This window comes from Zonotrichia leucophrys, chromosome 2, assembly GCF_028769735.1.
Source record: "Zonotrichia leucophrys gambelii isolate GWCS_2022_RI chromosome 2, RI_Zleu_2.0, whole genome shotgun sequence".
In the NCBI taxonomy this organism is placed as follows: domain Eukaryota; kingdom Metazoa; phylum Chordata; class Aves; order Passeriformes; family Passerellidae; genus Zonotrichia; species Zonotrichia leucophrys.
In genome coordinates, this window is record NC_088171.1 from 6,843,468 (window position 1) to 6,863,781 (window position 20,314).

The 20,314-nt window shown below is 39.4% G+C and overlaps 1 protein-coding gene across 3 annotated transcripts in view; it reads right to left on the reverse strand.

The window, feature by feature from the left end:
- XYLB (xylulokinase) overlaps positions 1-20,314 on the reverse strand; it is a 100,028-nt gene that overhangs the window by 62,662 nt on the left and 17,052 nt on the right. For 2 of the 3 annotated variants that reach the window (XM_064703856.1, XM_064703854.1), the window contains exons 2-12: positions 20,039-20,121; positions 19,173-19,242; positions 17,339-17,419; positions 16,008-16,094; positions 14,760-14,888; positions 13,458-13,523; positions 10,562-10,634; positions 4,676-4,794; positions 3,465-3,546; positions 2,418-2,458; positions 1,897-2,012 (exon numbers count right to left, since the gene is read on the reverse strand). In XM_064703856.1, coding sequence (XP_064559926.1) covers positions 1,897-2,012; positions 2,418-2,458; positions 3,465-3,546; positions 4,676-4,794; positions 10,562-10,634; positions 13,458-13,523; positions 14,760-14,888; positions 16,008-16,094; positions 17,339-17,419; positions 19,173-19,184 — 806 coding nt within the window. In that variant the 5' untranslated portion in view covers positions 19,185-19,242; positions 20,039-20,121. Of the gene's footprint in view, positions 1-1,896; positions 2,013-2,417; positions 2,459-3,464; positions 3,547-4,675; positions 4,795-10,561; positions 10,635-13,457; positions 13,524-14,759; positions 14,889-16,007; positions 16,095-17,338; positions 17,420-18,346; positions 18,422-19,172; positions 19,243-20,038; positions 20,122-20,314 lie in introns of those variants that run through there. The other variant, XM_064703855.1, reaches the window with a different exon arrangement.

Below are 20,314 nucleotides of genomic sequence, written 5' to 3' on the forward strand. Positions count from 1 at the left end.
CAACGTTGTTTAGTTTATCAGCTGAATTAAAGCTGGGCAAGTTAAAAGACGTAAACACTTCATTATGGAAAGAGATAGAGAAGGAAGAGCAAGATAAGAGAAAGCTTTTACAGGAGGTGCTGGGGAGCTCAGAGCAGAGATGGGGGCTGCATTTCTCCAGTGAGTCAGGTTAGACCCAAGGCAGGCCATGCCAAACCCAGGCCAGCTCTGCACAGCTGAGACATCTCCTCAGAGAGGTGTCCTGCCACCCCTCACACTGAGATGGCTCTGCCAGGAGCAGCAGGGGTGTCCCCACGTTGCATTTATGGTTTCAGGAACGTGGTACCTGTGTGGAACCAGCTTGGGTCCAGCAAGAACTATGATGACGTCTAGCTCTGTGCCAGGATCTGGCAAAGGAAAGCACCACAGCCAGTTAGCAAACTACGCAGTAAGACGTGCATCTCTTCATTTTTTATGGTCTTTGCACAGTTCATGCTGTCACCTTCTTTATGAATATCACACTCCTGCAAAATACTGGACTTGAACCCAGGGGGAAGCAGTTTGAACCCTCTCCAGCACAGAGTTATCAGAGCAGCTCAGCAGAAGAGGCACAGAAATATCAAAAATGAGAGCAAGGAAATCCTTGAACTTGCTCAGTAGCACCAGCTGAAGCTATTTGAGTTTTCTATACAAATATCCTGTGTGGTAGCTCAGGCATTCATCCTCTACTAAGAGTCCCCTATTAACTCTAATATTCTAGAAATAAAGAGGCCTTGGTGCCAAAGGGGCAGGGTCAGCTCAGAAATGACTACACAGAAGGAGCAGGAAGGATTAACTCAGCACTGCCAAGGCCACCACCAAACTGCATGTTAAGCTGCACTGAAAGAACAGCAGTGCAACATTTATTCAAAAAAATACCTCAGTATCTGATTTCCTATTATGAACAGGTTGTTTATACAGTTTTTTTACACAGCAAAAGAAAACATTGGGTAGAAGAAAAACTCAAATGTAAATTAAAAACAAAGCAAACAAAAAAATCCCACATAAAACATAACAAACAAAACCTGCTGGGAAATTACAAAACAAAATTCAGTAACTTGCAATTGACATCTTGGTTTTGAACTCAGCCTCATGAACACTCATCTACTACTGTGCAGGTGGGATTCAACACTACAGCTCCAGGGCAGAATTGAGCTTTGCTGAAGTTCTGAGTTTAAAGCATCTACAATCCAGGGCATTTAGGCACAAAATGTATCTGTATATTACTTGCAAATGCTTGACCTAGGTTGCCAAATTTTAATCTAGAACACTGATTCAGTGAGGGCGAACACAGCTCCAGTCCAACCTCCTTGGCTGACAAAGGGCCAAACACCACCCAAATCACAGCAGCCAAAAGCTACCATGAGGATCATTTTCTCAGCTGGGTTTCTTGAGATCTCAGTATTTTCCTGAAGCACAGCCCAAATGCATCCCATCACTGATTAAGCTCCTCTCTGGAAAGGGAATCTTCACCTACTCCATTATGACCCCTCTGGACCACCAGAGGAGCACAGAAGTTCCACAGCCTGGTCAGGCTCCACACATTTCACATCCCATCTCAGCAGATTTGTTATTCCTGCACATTAAATGCATCACCTGAGGTACACAGAGACCTGCCTCTATCCATACACCGAAATAATTTCAGCTTTTTATTGCCATGAGAATTTATCCTCCACAACTCTACAGTTTCAATTCCTCAGATTAAACAATAGGAATGCTATAAGGTTGATGGAAATGTTTCAGCAGTAGATTGCCATATACCACAGAGAATGCTGAATATTCTATTCATTATCATCTCACAAAAGAAATAAAAAGCACTAACACAGAGAAAGAAATATATGTTATCGATCCCAGATGTAAAAAAAATAATTATATTACCATAAAAGGGCCATATATGTTTGAGAATCAACAGGATTGCAGAGAATATGACCTTCTAAGGCAGGAGTTGGCTCTTGGATCCACAGGAACAATGTGTCACTTGTGCCAAGGCTAATCTGCAGGGGAAAAAAAAATAATTGAAGCCTTATCACAATGTGCATGGAAAGCAATACAGAAATTAAATTAAAACCATTTGTTATTGCCACTAATTGTTTTTAAATTACACATTAAGTCAATTGGATTCGTGCTGAAGCTAGCTCTGACTTAGGCTGTCATGGCAGTGAAATACATACTAGATGGAGACTTGGGTTTTAATGTCTGCAGCGTTAGTTAAAAACAGTCACAAGAGTTTACTTAAAATCTTTCAGGCAGCTTACAGATTGATAGAAATAGAATAAGCATGAATCCAATAAGCAGCAAATCAACACTAGCAGGTATATTTAACCGGCAACCTGCAGCTATTTACATTTCAGGTATTTCAAGCATCCAAGGACAGTTTTCAGGAGAGTGTTTTGACTTACTGCAATGTCTCCTTCTTGAAGTCTCATCCCTGCCAGTGATGCTGAAAGCAAAAAGAATCCCTGATATAAAGGTAGTTCTTTGACTTAATTACAGCCTGTTACCTGAGGCATCATAGCACATTACAAACACCATCTCAAAGTACAATATAAATGGCAAATATGCTCCCAGTGGCCTTGGGCTAGCCACCATAAAATACGGGCAAAACTTTTGGGTGAGGGTGTGATTTTTATTTTAATTAAATCAAAATGCTCAAGACAAGACTACAGAACAGCTTGATTTTTCTGATGGTTTATGCATTCAGGTTTTATATGCAGTGGACCCTTGATTAACAACACACTTTAAAGGAGGAACATTTCCACTTTCTACAGATTAATCACATATTTATTGGACTACATTGAATTTGGGGGGGTCTAGAAGAAAAAATTGGACTTTTGAGAAATGCAGAGTTTACCCAACTCCCAGAATAAGAATGTAAAATATATCATAATGAACTTCTATCATGATTCAAACCTGCATAAGCTACTGTAATATGGGAAGTATTTTATTTCCACAGTCTGGAGAAACAGAAACATTTGCTTTACACAGTCTCCAGGATTCAAAAAACTGACCCTAAATTAACCCCTTCCTTGTGCTGAGATCTATCAGTCTGACAAAAGGACAGCTCTAATTCTTAGAGAAAGGCAACAAGGTCCATCTGCACCTTTTTGCTTGAAAAGATACAAGATACATTTTCAAATTCATGTTCTCCAAGCTAAAATGTTAACAGTTGATAGTAGGGATGGTTTCTCATAACAAAAACTGAAGTTATCAAAAGGCAAATGAATTCACTTCTGATTACATGGCAAAAGAGAATTAATTTGTCATACACAGCCTATCTGAGCTATCTCTATCTCAAAAGAATCAGTGATAGAAGGGTGTTAGAAAAAGGAATTAATACAGATAAAAACAATATTCTTTCATTTTATAGGAGAACCAGTAAGATAGATTTAGAATTTCAGCACATACATAATCATATCCACTGGATCTTGCACAGTTAATCATCTCACCTGGATTGTCTCCTGTAAATGCTACTATTTTACAGTCTGGGCTAAACCCATAACGTTGACTATAATATGGAGAAATGGGCCCCTAAGGAAAGAAAGAAAGAGAAGAAAAAAAGCTCAAAAAAATGGAATGCAATCTTACAATATATGGCAACGTATTGTAACACAGAACTGAAAAACCCTAGAGCAGCTACAAGAATAATTTCTGAACATTTAAGGTATAAATGAATATTTTAAAAAATTTTAATGCACTTTTTTCATTGTAGTTGTTGAGAACCTCACAGGAATGCCCTCAGATTTCATTTAAAAGTAGGCTAGTAAATAGCAGCATTTTACTTTGTGTCTTTCTTCAGTTATTCACATCAAGTACCATAAACACATCTATCTGTTTTGCACATATACATGAATATTAATAGCTAGAAATTAGAAATTCAATGCAAACATGAGAGGAAACACAACATTAATATACATCACAGCATCAAATGCTGGAATATGACCCCTATTATTTTAGAGGTCAAGAACTGTATTCTTTTAAGCCACATTTGATAGCCATTGAGAAAAAAACAGAAGAAAACTATCCATAAAAAAACACAAGGAGATCTATAAGGATTTTTTTAATATGTTCCTCTCCATTACAGATCAACAGTGAGTTCAGAGGGCTCAGGTGATGGGTATCTCCACTGCCTCACATGTGCACAGCTAAAGAACAGCTGCTTTTGTGCTGGGTAGTAACACTAAACTCATTTACTGAGGAGATGTGAGGCTTGATTTGATTTCACCATTACGCTATGTGAACTCAGGAGCTTTAAATATCCCAAATTATTCACAAAGATTACCTCATTAACTCTACAAACAGCTTAAAACAAGACCTCTGTTGAGAAATGCAAATGCTGGCCTCTGTTTCTGCAGCAATAAACTCCCATGCACAGCTCTGTAGTGACCAGAGACTCTGGTGTGTGGGAGAGGACCCCAAAAATTCTCATCACTGGAGCATCTACCAAAAAGTCTCTCATACAGCTCAGGGCATGCAAGAATCCAAGGAGACCAAAGCTATGATGGGTGCCAGTTTCCAAAGATTTGGTTAACACCTTCACAACACAGCTGGAAATATTAAAGCAGCAGCATTGCACACACAAGTGCACGCCAAGTGCCATTAGCAGAACTCCCAGCAAAGCTTCTCTTGCTGCTTACAGCTCTTCTGGCCAGGGACATACCAGGACTGAGTGGGATGGGACAGGGCATCCCAGTCTCTCCTCTAATCCAGGGGCACAAGCATCAAGGCAGGGCTTTGACCATGCCTTTTCCCAAATCTGCAGCAAGTTCATACCAGAACCTACAAGACAGATCAAAAGAGGAAGTGCACAGGATTAAGCAAAAGACCAGAAAACTCCAACAACAGAAAATTTACAGACGTATGTCGCAGACATCTTTTATGAAAAATCCTTTCCTTGGGATTTTTCCTCCTGAGAAGCTGAGAGGCCTCAGGAACAAAATGTAAACATTGATTATCTGCTGCTGTGGAATGCAACAGGTGCATCTGTGATTGGTTTCATAGAGTTGTTTCTAATTAATGGCCAATCACAGTCAGCTGGCTTGGAGTCTCTGTCCAAGACAGAAGGTTTTGTTATCATTCTTAGCTAGCCTTCTGATGAAACCTATTCTTCTATTCTTTTATTATAGTTTTAATGTAATATATATCATAAAATAATAAATCAAGCCTTCTGAAACATGGAGTCAGATGCTCATCTCTTCCCCAATCCAAGAACCCCTGTGAACACCATCACAGATGTATGTTTTCCATTTAAAGAGAATGGTTTCAGCCCTTCTAAGAATAAAGGATACTGATAATTTAACCTTTGGAGAACTTTCACTCTCAAAAGTAGCAGAAAATGCTTCTCTGATGTACAAGGCACTAGGCAATTCAGTCATTCACAAATGATGAGTAAAGACAGGAATATCAACGCCTCCCCATCAACTCCTCCCCAAATCTTCCACCTAAGACAAGGACTTCATACAAGAAAAAGTGATGAAGCAATATCCATTGGAGATGTGTTGTGCTCAGCAGAGACCTAAAAGTGAACAAATTGGCCCCTCAGTGGGATGGCTTTACATTACTCCTGCCTTTGAGCAGAGTATCCTACAAGCATCTAAATCCACACTGACTAATCCTCCTCCATACAAACATTTCCCTTTCCAATTTCTCCAATAAAGCCTCTAATTTTGAGGATAATTTGGTGCCCAGCTTTGAATATCAAAGTCATGATTTTCAGGCATGCTGAGCAGCCCAGCTGAAACCTGCAACATCTGCAAGTGTGCAAAGCTCTTAAAGGCCAGATTCTGTAAAATTATTTACAGGATGCAAAAAATATCTAAATAACTGATTTGGTCACCTGTTTTCTCACCAGAACTATCATTAGATCTGGGAAAGGCCTTTACAGTTTTGGTTTGGTTTCTCATTGCTCTTTTCTCACTGTTTTATTGCTGGTTAAAAAGTTAATTGTAGTTGGTTAGTGGCCAAATCCATATAACATACTGAGCACTCCACACCCCTGGCTTATGATTGTAAGATGCCTTTAATTGAACGTTTCATTAGACATGAAAATCTGTATTTCTGGTTAGTGCTGCTCAGGGATAGAGTAGTCTTATTCTAGATTAATACTAATCCAATCAATCTTATTCTAGATTAATACTAATTAATGCTAATCATTCCAAGGACTGCTTAGCCCTCAATTTATTTATGTCAGAAATACAGCCACATCCTCAGTTGAGCACAATGGAAAACCTGATATTTCCTTCTGTTCAATACAATTTTAAGCTTTTCAAATCATAAAGATGGTGAAGCTGATGCCACATGCAGTGCCTGTGGAACAAGACTTTGCTTGCAGTGCTGGGATGCAGAGGGAGAGAAGGATTCAAGCCCCATCTCAGGCAGCACATCACAAGGCTCCAGCAGTGCTTCTGCTCTGAGAAAGAGCCTTCAACACACTCCACACACACTCTGCTGATGGTTACATAAGCACAAGTGAGCCCACCCTATCAACTCCCAGCACACTTTTTCATACAGGCTTAAAAATGGGTTTAACAACATTTAAAAACAAACTTTATAGTTATCAATACAATCCTAAGCACCCCCGGTGTTGTCTGGACTTAGTGCTCCACACGGTGTTGTAAACAGAAAGTGCTGCTCACTTGGAGACACTGGAATAACCCAAGCCACACAGCAGCATATTTGGGTTACACTTAATGACATAAAAATAGAATTAATTTTACCCAAATCAATCAGTTCAATTTATTATTTAAAATATTCGGCCTATGATGAAACAGCAGGAATTTGACAGAGCACAAAGTGCAACAGCCATCCCAAAGGGCAAAGGATCCCTTTTCTGCCATCAAAATCACACACTTCGAAAAGATGGAAAGATATAATGCAGCATATCTGATGTCTCTATGAGAGACCACTCTTAAATCCAGCCACCCCCTTCTTCCCAGGGTAAATTGTGTCTTGACAAGGTAAACTCAGCCCAGAGTCACCACCTGCACTTTTCAGAGGTAGAGGGTGCGAGCAGCCACATGTTCCACGCTCTCAGGCATAACAGGACTTACCACAAGGAAATACACAAATTTATAAGTTTTCCTGGAAGAGTCCATGATTTAAAAGGCCAAAAACCTCTTCACTAAACTAAAGCAGTGAGGAACAGCATCATTAAATAAAATGGATTTCTCTACAGAAAGATTGGCTGTTTACCACAGGTTTTTGTTTGGGTTTTTTTTTAATCCTACTTGGCCCACACCCCACAAGCCTAGAGAAATATTTCACCAGAATCCTCCAATGCAATTTGACATTAGGGCAACATTAGGGCAACCTTCAATTTTCCCTGCATAAACTGGAAAAGCCTCTAATCTTTATAACTGAATGTTTACATTTTACAGAAACAACAATTCAGTTTATTGACTGGTAGATATAGTGGCACAAAGACTTTCATATGCCCTGAGAAAAGAGAGGTGAGAGAATTTGCCCCAAACTCAAATTTATTTTTAAAATGTGAAACAACTGTTTTAGAAGAACTATTCATCTGTTGGGCTGGATTCATCCTGTCCAGCTGTGGGCATGAGAGTCTCTGTGGAAAATAAAAAGATCTGCATGCTCCTCTGATTATACAAGGAGTGATTCACACTGAGTTCCTACCTCTAGAACCTCTGCTCATGTTAAACATCACAAAGTTTAACATACAAAATCAGTAATAATTTGAGAAGTAAAGGGGAGAAAACAAGCAAAAACCAAAGGCAGCCCTGACCCATCGCCCCATCAGCAGTGAAGGCCAACAGCCAAGGCATGGTACCGTAAGAACTGAGGAAAGGGCCAAAACATGGAATAATAAATTTCCGTATTTCACTGCAAACATCACTCACTTCTAGCACAGAACAACCAGGAGCACAAGCAGGACTTGTTGATATTTAGTACAAATACAGAAGTGCTTGAAGTCTTGGGGGGAAAGGGGAGAACACAAACACTTCCATGTTTGTGTTCCATGTTCCATTTCCACTTACAATGGCCCAGCCATGCAGACTAACCAGTTTTATTAATCCACAAAGTAAAGATCAATATTTGCATGCATTTATAAGCAGTTAAGCGCATCTGTTTCTGCATTACAGCCCTCTGGATTGCCTTTTCAGTCAGCTAAAGCCATGACAGGTGTAACTGCTTACACCACACAAGGTACAGGAGGAGGAAATTCAGGCCAACACACCCCTTTGGAAAAAGCTTCAGTCCAACACATCCATTCTTTTTTTGTAGAACAACAAAAAACAAATATGCTAAGCTACAATTTGCCTAAAGTTCTTAGAAAAGCATCTCAAAAGATAAAGTTTCCCTAGGTCAAGAGCTGAATTGCTGTTCCTAAAGGTGTCGTCTAAAAGAAACAATGCTCCAAGTGTCCAACTTTTAGGTCCCAGATGTATCTTACTTTTAACATCTGCACAATAGAAATAAAAAATCATTCATTCCACTAGAAGGTAATTTCATTTTTTTTAAATCAATCACTCGGGTTGCTTAGCCATTGTCAAGTGATTTGAACCTTAAAAGATTGGACCTTTAAGAAGAAAAAGAAAAAATTCTGAAACTGAATAGCACATTTCCCACAATAACCTGCCAATTTGGAGATAAGTTATTGTGTAGAGCTAAACAACTTGACAGGGTCTTTTAAAGATGATATGACCTGAAGTTAAACCTACAGAAATGAAGAATAGGTCTATTATCTGAATATTATTTTGAGAGATGCATTTTAAACTACAATACACAGGTGCTAAGTAAACGATCAAGTGAATTGCAAGAAATTGTAAGTGACAAGAAAACAACTTTTTCAGCTGCATCCAAATAACTACTGCATCCATTATACTTATATTTTATTACTGGAATTAGAATTCTCTCTCATTATATTAACAGAAGAAAGGAATGAATGAGGAAAAATATAGATTTCAATGCCAAAAAATCTTTTGTTTTGTAAAAAGAACTGTAACATCCTGCTTAGTTCTCTTATCTTTTTTTCACACAAAGATTTAATAATCTTACACGCTCTGAACAGCACATAACATTTCTTCAGGTTTTGTAAATACCCACAGGTGTGACAGAACACTCTCCTGCAGATGTTTGAAAAATGTGACTCATTTTCTAAGGAAATTTTCCAATAAAGGAAATTTAAATTTTCTTTACTTTAAAATATCTTGTTTTGCAACAATTTTTCATGTTCTAAAATTGGAGAAGCATGGCTTTCCTCCACTTGCTTCCAAGCAGAAAAGGTAAAGCAACATTACCAAAAAATCAAAAAAAACAAACCCAAACAGGAGATATTCTTAATGCTTATAGTTTTAAACATTCAAATCAAAATTAACACTTAACTCTCATTGAAAAATATAAAACCAGTATGTTTCTTTATCAGAAAAAGCAGCTAAAGCTATCACTATCTCTCTTGGAAATACAGTAGGTGGCTGAGCAGCCCAAGTGCTCAGTATTTGGACCTGCTGAGGAGCAAAGTGAAAATCTCCAAGGAGTTATTGTTGCCAATAATACACAAAAAATAAAATTCAGCTGTGGAATACTTAGCTAAAAGGACAGGACCAGAAAACAGAAATAATAATCTCACAAGTGGTGTGAAATAAGCCTGGATTGCCTTGCCATTTCTGAGGTCTCAAGTGTAACAGGAAGCTCTGATAGCAAGTAAGATGTCCATCAGCTAAAATTGAGGTGTCGTGTCTTTTCCTGCAAGATTTGATGGAATAACAAAGGAGGAAAAATTAATTGGTCTTAACACAGGGGTGTCAACCATGTCTCAGTAATGCAAAAAATCCATGGAGATCCTTGTTACCTAACCTTTCAGCTCTGAAATCTATCTTCTTAGTTTCAGAGCAGAAATCAGAAATGTTTTTTAGAAATAACAGCAAACCTCCCATGAAAATGCTTTCCTTCATAATTGCCATTTAAAAGCTGGATAACAGAGATAACAAAAAAGAGAAAAGAGAGACAGTTCTCTTGTCACTTTTTTGTCTTTGTTATGATGAATGGAGAGATAGGGAAGATTTATTTTTTTAACTGGGTTTAGTGCATTTTGCTTCATTTATGCTTTTTCCCCTGGTTCATTTTGAAAATATACTTCTGTTGTAGATCCAAACTCCAGTTAGGTGGGGAAAAAATCATCACAATATACATCATATTCATCCTGTGCATCTCTGAGCTAACCAGCAAAACCAGCAAAACTAAAGAACAAATATCAGAACTCTGAAGTTTTGTTTAAGATTCCACAACTTTCTGATGCCTCTAGAAAATCCTTTAAACATCACAAAATAATGAAACAAGCTATAATTTCATTTAAGATTCTTTTCTGTGGATCCATTTGATAGAAGTGGGAATCAGTATGATGGGGAGAGATGAGCATAGCAAAAATCAAACTGAAAGGAGTAGCTGAGCTTAAAATCTAATATACTTGTAATTAAAATTTAAAGATTGAAAACAAGCACCAGACACCTTGTCCCCCATCTATGTAATGTGGAGATAGGAAGGAAAATTTCCTTATTAAACTTTTACTATGAAAAAAGCCCACACTTACCATCACTGTAATCAATGGGTGCATAAGTTCCTAGGAAAAGGGAAGCTGCAAAGCTACTGACCAAAGAGATTCTCTGCAAAAAACCAAAAACAGTGAGAAGTAGTGAGTCACATCAGTAATAATGTCAAAGAAAGCAGAAAGCAAATAAAATAATTGGAAGTAGTAAATGTTAATAGATGCTTAAGGTTAGGCCCAGAAAGCACACAAAAATACACCTAGAAGGATTATCCAGTTCTGACCATCACAGGAATACAGCACATCTCAATCTACATGTAACCCCATGATAAAAGCTGTTAATAGCTCTGCCTTCTGAAACATGCAAAACACACCTGGTATGTTATCATACTGTGTTAGCATGAATCCACCACTTCAGTCTATCACAGAAAGATTAAAAAAAAAAATCTCATTCTCAAAGAAAAACACTTTCTTAGAAAAAAAACTAAAAGCAAACCAACACCACAAAACCTGTGTGTTGATGACAGGGGAAATGCTCAGAACCCTGCTCTGTCCCACCCACAGTACAGGTCTGGAACCTTTTAGAAGCTCTTGGAGCACTTTTAGCATCTTTGTGACCCTTTGCCTTCCTTCCAGCTGAGCCCCTGGACCTCCCTGGAGTTCCTCTATAATAAACAGCTTTGAACTGAGCCCCTGCCTGCAGCTCTGCCTCAGGGCATGCTGCAGCTGCATGGCATCCAGCTGTAGGGCTGGTCAAAAAATGCCCCCTAGGACACAGGATCCACCATGAACCTTCCTCCTCTTCACACCTGCAGTGCGAGCTGCCAGGTTAACCAGCCACCACCAGGCTTTCTGCGTGATCAGGCACTGCCTGATGCCAAGGAGCTGGCACAAAAGCAGACAAATCCCTCATTCTGTGCTGTGACTCACTCAGAAGAAATATGCTTGTCACCCAATAACTAAACAGAATCAAACCTCTACAGGTGGAGTGAGCCAGAAGTGACAGGTTTTTATTAATGATCACAAAATCACTGGCTATAGGCTGCCCTTGAATGCTGTGAAGCAGAGATCTAAGAGGTGGTTGTAATGGCCAGGAAATTTAATGATGCACTTGCTCTCGGTGCATCTCTCCCCAAGAATGCATCACATTGTGCTCAGGTAACAAAGGCCTACCTTCTGTGGTGCCCCAGTGGGCACTAGCTGCCTGAAATGGAAGGAAAAAAGGATGAAGTTAAACTGTGAATCAGCCAGCCAGTTTAGCAAGCTGACCTACAGAAGCAAAAGCATCCACCTTCCACATGTCATTGAGACTGCCAAGCTGTTAAGTGCTCCTTGAGGGGCCCCAGGAGCAGCTCTGGCAGAGATGTTTTGTGCTTGAATGCATTTTGCATAGGCTTTATTGCTAGAAGTTGCCACCAGTTCAAACAGCCCTCAAAGTCTGAAATTGGTTTAACCAGTTCTCAGGCCCACTTCCCCCCAGTAACATATCTTTCTCTAAATTTAGTCTTAAGCTTATGTATCAGTGTTGTTTCATCTCATACCTTTCTAGTTACAATGAGAAAGTAAAAGAAAAAAGGGGGAAAAAAATTAAAAATTTAGCATTTTGCAACAAAATACAGAGTCAACTTGCAATTCACTTACTCATGAAATGAACTGCTTCATACAGGGGTGAGATTTAAAAAAAATAAACACACAAAAAAAATGCTATCAGGAACTGAAGTAATGGAAAGCCAGGTCTTCTTTACTCCCCTTTATAAAAACAGGGTCTACGTTTCTCCTTTTCCAGTCAGTGGGAACTTCACCAGACTGTCACAACTTCTCAAATGCAATGGATAGTGGCTTAGCCACTTCAACCACCAGTTCCCTCAGGACCTATGGAAGTATTTCACCAGGTCCTTGTGAAGCTTCAGGTTCCTTAGATGGTCTCGACCTCAATCCTCTCCTGCACTGGGTAGTTTTCATCATCCCAGTCCCTGCCTCTGCCTGCTGTGGCTCAGGTGATGTGGCTGGAACTCTTGTCAGTCCAGAAAAGTCCTTGAGTACCTGGCCTTCTCCACAGCCTGGCTAACCAGGTCTCCCATTTCCTTTGGAGAGGGCCTACATTTCTCAAAAATGTTTTTAACACCAACATACCTGTAAATGCTTTTCTCATTGCCCTTGCTATCCCTGACCAGGATAAATTTTGTCAGGGTTTTAGCTTCCCTGACCTAATCCCAAACTGCTCAGAGGGCCTCTCTGTATTTCTGCCTTTACTACTATATTACTGCCTTTATTGCCACCTTCTGTAGGCTTCTTTTTGTGTCTGAGTTTGTCCAGCAGCAATACGTTCATCCCCACAGCCCTCCTGATGTTTTTGCCTGACTTAACCTTAGTTGGGATGCATCACTTCAGAGCTTGGAAGAGATGATCCTTGACTATGAACCAGCTTATGAGAGCCTGTAGCCTTCCATTCCAACACTCCAGGAGGCATTCCTATGATGCCAAAAGGATCAGAACCTCTTAACTCCTGTTTATTCTCCATGCCACGTGTGTTTGCTAAGACATTTAATCTGTTCCACCCATGAAGGTGCCTTTGCTGTCTGCTGGTGTCCTCCAGGTTCTCTCCTGCTGACCTGCCATCCCTCCCCAGGCTCTGGGATCTCCTTCTGGCACCAAACTGTTAGGAGTGAGATAGTCTGAGGTTCTCCTCTCCCAACAACTTCAGTTTAAAGCTCAATTCACCAGCTTGAGAAGTATAACACTCAAAGTAGAACCAATGTCAGATTTTTGTCTGCCTAACCACTAATAATTTAACAATTTTTTAAAATTCTGTGCTCATCTTGAATTCAAACAAGAATCAGAATAATCTTTAGCAAAAAGTTCTGTAAAAACATCTGCACAAAATAAATTTTAAAATACTTTCAACCGTGTTTTCCAATAAGGGAATTGAAGTTAAGCCAACCTCAGTTTGCTTGTAGACCTCAGGATTCTGGCTGTAAATCTTTGCTATCTGGTTTCCTGTAAAACGCTGAGAAAGAAATGCAAATGCTTAGAAACACAAACCCTAAATGGAGTCAATAATCATTAACTCTGTGTAATGAGTTCAGAACATTGCACTTTGGATATTTAATTTGCCTGATGCATGATGAAAGTCAGTGCACAGCAGGCAATCTGCACTAAACAGGGTATAACACATAGTCTCATTATGAGAATTTTGTTCACCTTTTGAAAAAAAGGCATGTGGAAAAGCATTACTATCCATAATTTACATTTCAGAAATGACAGTTCAATGGAATGAATCACACTTATTCTGTGCAGAGGAACCAGCACAATTCAAATGCTCCCTTCAAATCCCTGAAAAGGTTTAAGCTACACAATCTATGTACCTGCCTGTGAGGCAGGTGAATTGAAATTAAAGCAGGAAGTTTCATACTCAAAGCATATACTCCAGCCCAGGCTAAAAACAGCTTAAAGAATATTTATTTTTCATCCATGTATTGTGTCAGATAATCAAAAAACCTTTTAACACTGACACCTTAACATTTAACAAGTGGAAAAAAAATGTTAGTGCTATGCAAAGTCTGATTTCAACATTAGCCATAATGATGATTCAGAAACGGAAACATCAGTTTGGGAGGTTGAGGCCTTATTCTGATTGATCAGGGGCTGAGGTGCCTGCAGGGCAGTCCTGCTCCCACTCCAGAACTCATTGTCACAGTCACAAGGAGGGAAGGCTCAGGGAGAGGAGACAAGTGACAGCATATCTCTGACAGTGTCCCCAGCCTCTGAAACACTTCTCTTAGGTCAACAGCTGCTTGTCAGCCTCCAGGCAATATTAAAAGGCCAATCTTTTAATTGCAGGAGTAACCTAGAGCATGATTCACAAATAGGTGGATGGACAAACATGCAACACAAGCTGGGCTTTCATTCCAGTAGAAGTGTGGCCACACAAGATGCTGCCAGGGGACAAGCAGGCCCTGAGACTTTAAGCATGGCCACCCAACACCGCATTTGGGAGCCACTGGCCAAATGCTCCAACTGCCTCTTGCAGCAGAATTTCCAGTGTTTTGTTCATTTCACTGTGAAATTTCTGTATCTCCCTTTGTGAGACTAATGCAAAGCACAGTATGGTTGGAGTTCCTTCAGAAGCTCTGTCTTTCCTAGGTAATGGCTGATGGTTACCTGCTGCAGCTCCCAGCTGTAATGACAGAATTGTTTCCAGCACAGGACTCTGCTGGGAATTTCCTCCCCATCCATTTCTTACCTCGTAGGCCCTGGAGCCAGTGACCCTGGCCAGGTGCTGGGCTCCCCCCAGGGCTTTCTCCAGGGCTCTGCACTGGGAGGCTGTGCTGGAATCCATCCAGATGGGGCTGTCCCTGACTGAAAAACAGCCCTGTAATCAACAACACCCTCTATTAGCAAGTCTGATCTCTGAAGTCCCTGCTAGAGTAATGAAATACAGCAGCCATGGGTATCAGCTCACAGCTCAGCTCTCTGACATGCCTCCTGTCCTTCTCTCAGTGATTACAGAAAGCTGATATTGGGTACCATGTTGGCCAGGGATGGAAAGTTCAACCCAAACTTTGCATCAGAGGGAAGCAACATTCCTTTTCAGCTGTCACTTCACAGACTCTGCAGCACATCCTCTGGTACCCAAAACCCCAGCCCCTTTTAGAACCCCTCCACAAACCATCAGATTATCTCCCCACAGCTCTAACAACACATTTCTCCTTAATGCATGGCACAATCACCTGGAAGTACAACTGAGGCTTAATACACAATTTATTCCAGCATTCTTATGCCATTTCCATGAGTTTTGCGCAGATGAGACAGTTACAAAACTAATAACTTAGCACATTTAACACAAAAGTCTCCCTTTCAACATATATCTGCCCTTTCTGACACTGAAGTAAGGGAAGAAGGGTCTTCCAGAGAAAAGCTGAGTCCTCCCAATTTTTCTTTTTAAATAAAAGCTTGTCAAGTCTGTGTTCAAAGCTCACCAATCACACACATACAAAATGTTGAGGTCAACAAGGTACTTGGTTAGGTTTTTAAGTCCACAATACATTACACTTCTATCCTTTTAGAGGCAAGTGTAAAATGGTCTTTTTTAAATAGATGTATTTTCTTATGAAATCATTTGCACATCCTGCAAGGAAACTCAGGTACAGCAGTCCTTTTCACCACAATTTTTTGTAAATATAAATATATTAAAAATGTAAGATATTTACAGATTGTTTACAAAAATACTACATATTCTAGAAGAACAAAGAGGCTGATACTGTGACACAGAAAGATTCTGGGACACCCACTGGCTCCTGGAAGCTTTTAAAGCAGAGCATACTGTCGTTCAGGAGAAAATGAAATGTCAAAAGTCCTGCAACTGAAGGAATACTACTACATTTCATTTATGCTGCAGGGGCTTGCAGCCAAAAAAGAGGAAGAAAAGCAATGTGTAAGGAGCAGAAAAAGGACAGTGTAGCCCTCCCTCCAGAGCTTTTGTGCACCTTACCTTTAGTGATTGGTGCAAAGGCAGTTCAGGTGATGCATTCTTTAAAATCTGGATGCTTCCTTTTTTCCAGTACACACTCCCATGTTGCTGTAGGAAACACAGAAACAGGAGCTGGAAATGCCCTCCCAAGCATCAAAGTCCTGATCTTACATTCTAAGGAACAAAAGAGCTCTCTCCAAACCAGGACCAAAAAATGGCCTACTTCAAATCAAGGGTCTCACAAAAAAAAAACTCTTATTTAAGACTGAGCAAAGCAGACACTAAATCAGAATATTATTTTGAATCACAGAATTTTCTACTGGGGACAATTATTGTATTGCTAATGGCATTAGATGCTTATTTGGGGGCTCTTTGAGCTGTAGTCAGGGTTCCACAGTCAAGATTTAGTTCTGTGCTATTTCAGCAGAGCCCCCTGATCCATCAAGCCTGTGCCCCTTGCTGGAGGGGGCAAAATAAAGGGAATATGGGCAGTCTGGAAATCACCCCCTTTTTCACTTCAGTAAGGTGGGGTTACTTGGCAGTCCCCAACTTGTGCTCCACTGAAGAATTCATAACAGAGCCTTGATACCAGCTCTGATTTTCAGACACTTTGCTCAGACTTTCAACTGCAATCAATGAAATATGGAGATGAAAGCGAGGATTTGATTAATTAGTCCCAGATACATCAAGATGAATAACCTAAACCTCACATGTCAGAATTAGCTGTTGCTTTGGTGCTGTCCTCACCCTGAATATCATCTGTGAAAGTTATAAAAGCCCCTGTTGATTCATTGGAGTGCTAGGAGGAGACTGGCTAACTGACTAAATGTCAGGGTGGGTTCTATAAACTTAAAAAAAAGAAGGCATTATGCTCTACAGGCTAAATCATGGAATCATTTTTGTCATTTCTGCATCATTTGGGTTTTGTTGTTTCTGTGCAGATCCCTGTCCAAGCCAACAAAAAATTGCTCAGTGGGATATTGCTGTGCTTTTAGCAAACTGTGCTCCTTGCTGGTTTTCCTACCCCATTTTCCACAAGCACCTGGATCTGCTGAAATCCAAAATTAACAAAGAATTAAAACACCATGAAGCCAAGCAGCTCTGCACTAAGCTGATCTAAACAATTGCACTGCAAATCTCATTCTCCACTCCCATCATCTGGTGATTGCTCTGTGTGCTTCAGGTGCCCAGCTCCCCTCAGGAATGTCTGTGGATGCTTATGTAGAAGTTTAGATATTGTTTTTTACAAGTTTAGATATTATTTTATGCCATTACAGTCTTCTGCCATACAATTGTTTAAATTTATCATTCAGCTTCATACTCAATAAAAGAAATGCAGTAAAAAAACTAACCTGGCCAGCACCAGACATTGCTCTGACTTGAGAGAAGTCAAAGCCTGAAGACTTCATCTTTTCCAAGATCACATCCAGAGCCTACAGCAACAAACAGAATCAAGAATGACAGAAACAAGCTATCAAATTATGCATACTCACAATCTGGAATTAAACAGTAAATTCATGTCATCACTGATAAGGGTTCATTGGCAGATAATGAAAAATTAGTTAATGACTATGGACTTTTCAAAAATCTACATAAATTAATTTATTAAGTGAGAGTCCATAAAAGAAAAGTTGAGTCACACAGGGGAAAAAGTAAGATCTTTAAAGAAACTAAATCACAAAGAACCACTCTTTGAATCCTAAATAAGAGGCAAAAATTAAAGAACTCCAGTTCATTAAAAAGCACTTTAAGAGTGCTAGACACAAAGCAGGATTATCTTTTCTGTTCTTATTTTTGAAAACCTATGAAGTCTTAATAGGGTACTCCCTGCACCCCATCCTACAAGATATTAGGTAACCTCAATATCAGTAATCCCAGTGCCAACAAACTCACAGAGTCTTTAACAGAAAGATAATTCAAGTGATTTTAGCACTTCAAGCACTTAGGTAAATTTTGCTCTTGACACATTTTCTTGAAGTTGAAAGCAAAAAAAAATTAATCTTTAAATCATTTAATTTAGATCAGCATTTCTCAGACTCTCTTGAGAAATGGACCACTGCAAGACTTCCAAACATCATATATACCTATACCATTCTATTATTAATTTAATAATCACAATGGTACCTCTTCATTATGGATCAAAAGACCAACTACAAGCAAATTTACCAAACCTTGTCAGCTACTGTGGATCACCAGCTGGCAGTTCAGTGACCTTTCTAATATTTTAACTATTCAAATCTCTCTAGTAAGGCAAATTTACAGAGTACCATGTAAGTGTCACAGTTGAGATGGCCAGGACACACAGAGCATCACCACACAAGTCCAGAAGGCTTTAAACTTCATACCCAACAACACCTTACCACATCAGAAGGCTTCAGATGTCTGCCCATACAGAGTAACATCCTCCCACCTCAGAAGTCTGCAGGCATCTGCCCTTCTTGTTCTTCAGCCCAACCTTTTATACCCCTGATGCTGATGCACTGCACCTGTGTGTCCTCTGCTCCCATTGGTGGTTAACACACCTGGGCACTCCATGGCTCATTGCTGTCAGTGCTGCTCACCTGCTTTCCACAGCTGTACCCATTGGGGATGAAGCTCAGCCACACTCCCAATTACCCCAAACTGTGTGCCTACATGTAAATATTGCAAAATCTGCACAGAAGTAAGAAAGGCTTTATTTTAAGATTTTTTTAAAATGCTGTACTTCAAAATAAACATCAGTCGAAGTTACTGGGAACCAGTGGATAAATTGCTCTTTCACCACTTACCAGCTGCAACATCAATTGACAAGCAGAGCTTATTCTCAATTAAATAGTTTAAGTAATATGGGTGCTACAAAAACACAGATTCAAGGAAGGCAAAGTGACAGCTGTCCCAGTTGTGTATGAGGGGGGAAAAAGTAGGGTTTTTTTCAAGTGAAGGAAAGTCAGGAAGGAATTTCTCACACGTAGAATGCTATAATAGTAGAAAGTGAAGAAACAAACAAAAAACCCATCAAAATGTTAGCAATTTCTACTGTGTTTGTTGATAGCATTACTATTTGCATACCAAAGACACAGAACAACACTTCAAAGAAAGAGAATGTAAGCAAAAGAACTATTTTGATTTGAGTGATAGGTTCCACTATTGCTCACAATTAACTTTCACAGCAAGGAAAAAGTTGATCCATATAAAGTTTTTTCATACCTTGACCCACATAAGCACGGGTGAAGTGACTGTCAGTCTATCACTGTGAATGTAGACTCCACCTTGAGTCCTACAGAAAAACAGGATTTTCTCTTGGTAAATTCAGCAATTTTTTTTTCCCTGCCAAGTAGAGTTCTTCAAGTTTATAATGACCAAAGAGAATTTGCAATGCTTTTATGTTAAGAGCAAGGATCAGTGTTTGAAACACGGAAAAGTAAAAGCCAGCTCCTAGGAGGTGACGTTTGACATAATCGCAAAATAAGTGATTTTCAAGGAAAGGCCCTGATCCTAAAGATCTGTGATAGAATTCATTACTGATATTGCTCATTGACTACATGTGATTCATAATTATTTCTGTCACAATTAGTGACTTGAACCTCAAAGATAAAGTTCAATTCATCAAGTGAATAAATGTGTTTTATTGAAACTTGTGACTGGAGGATGACATTTGTCAATTCTAGTCTATCACTTAAGTAAGCAAATACTGTCATCCCACATCTTAACAACTGAATTTATCTCCAAATGCCTTTTAGATGTTCCCCTCATGCAATTTACATGCTGTTCTGAGAGCATCCCACCCAGTCATATCTACAACTCTGAAGTTCCAAAAGAAAAACAATGGCTTATTTATATGTAATATTTTTGAGTATATTTTCTAATTTATCTCCTGTTGGGAGCTCTTGTTACATTTACATTTATTCAAGGAAGGCAAGAGCATATTCTATCCTTGCAGAGTGAGAAACATGAACATGGCATGATTTTTTTCTATGCCTCCATAAATATCACTGAGACCAAAAAGGGCAACAGTCCCCTCACCCCAATCTCCAAAGCTTTAAATTATCCAAGTAAAATATAAAAAGCCTTACTTAAATTCCGGAAGATCCTTATCAAAATGAACATTATCCTCATAAATGACCCTCAGCTGTTCATCAATAGCAATGACTTTCAACTAGAAGATATAAAACAGGAAGTTAACAAAATCTAGCAATAATTGAATAGCACTGATGACTCATTTATAATAATTTAATTCCCACAGACAAAATGAACAAAAAAAAATATCACCCCAATCCATACAACTCACTGAAAGTAGGCCATAATGTTATATTAAACAAGTTATGTGAATTTCCAGAATGTTACCTATT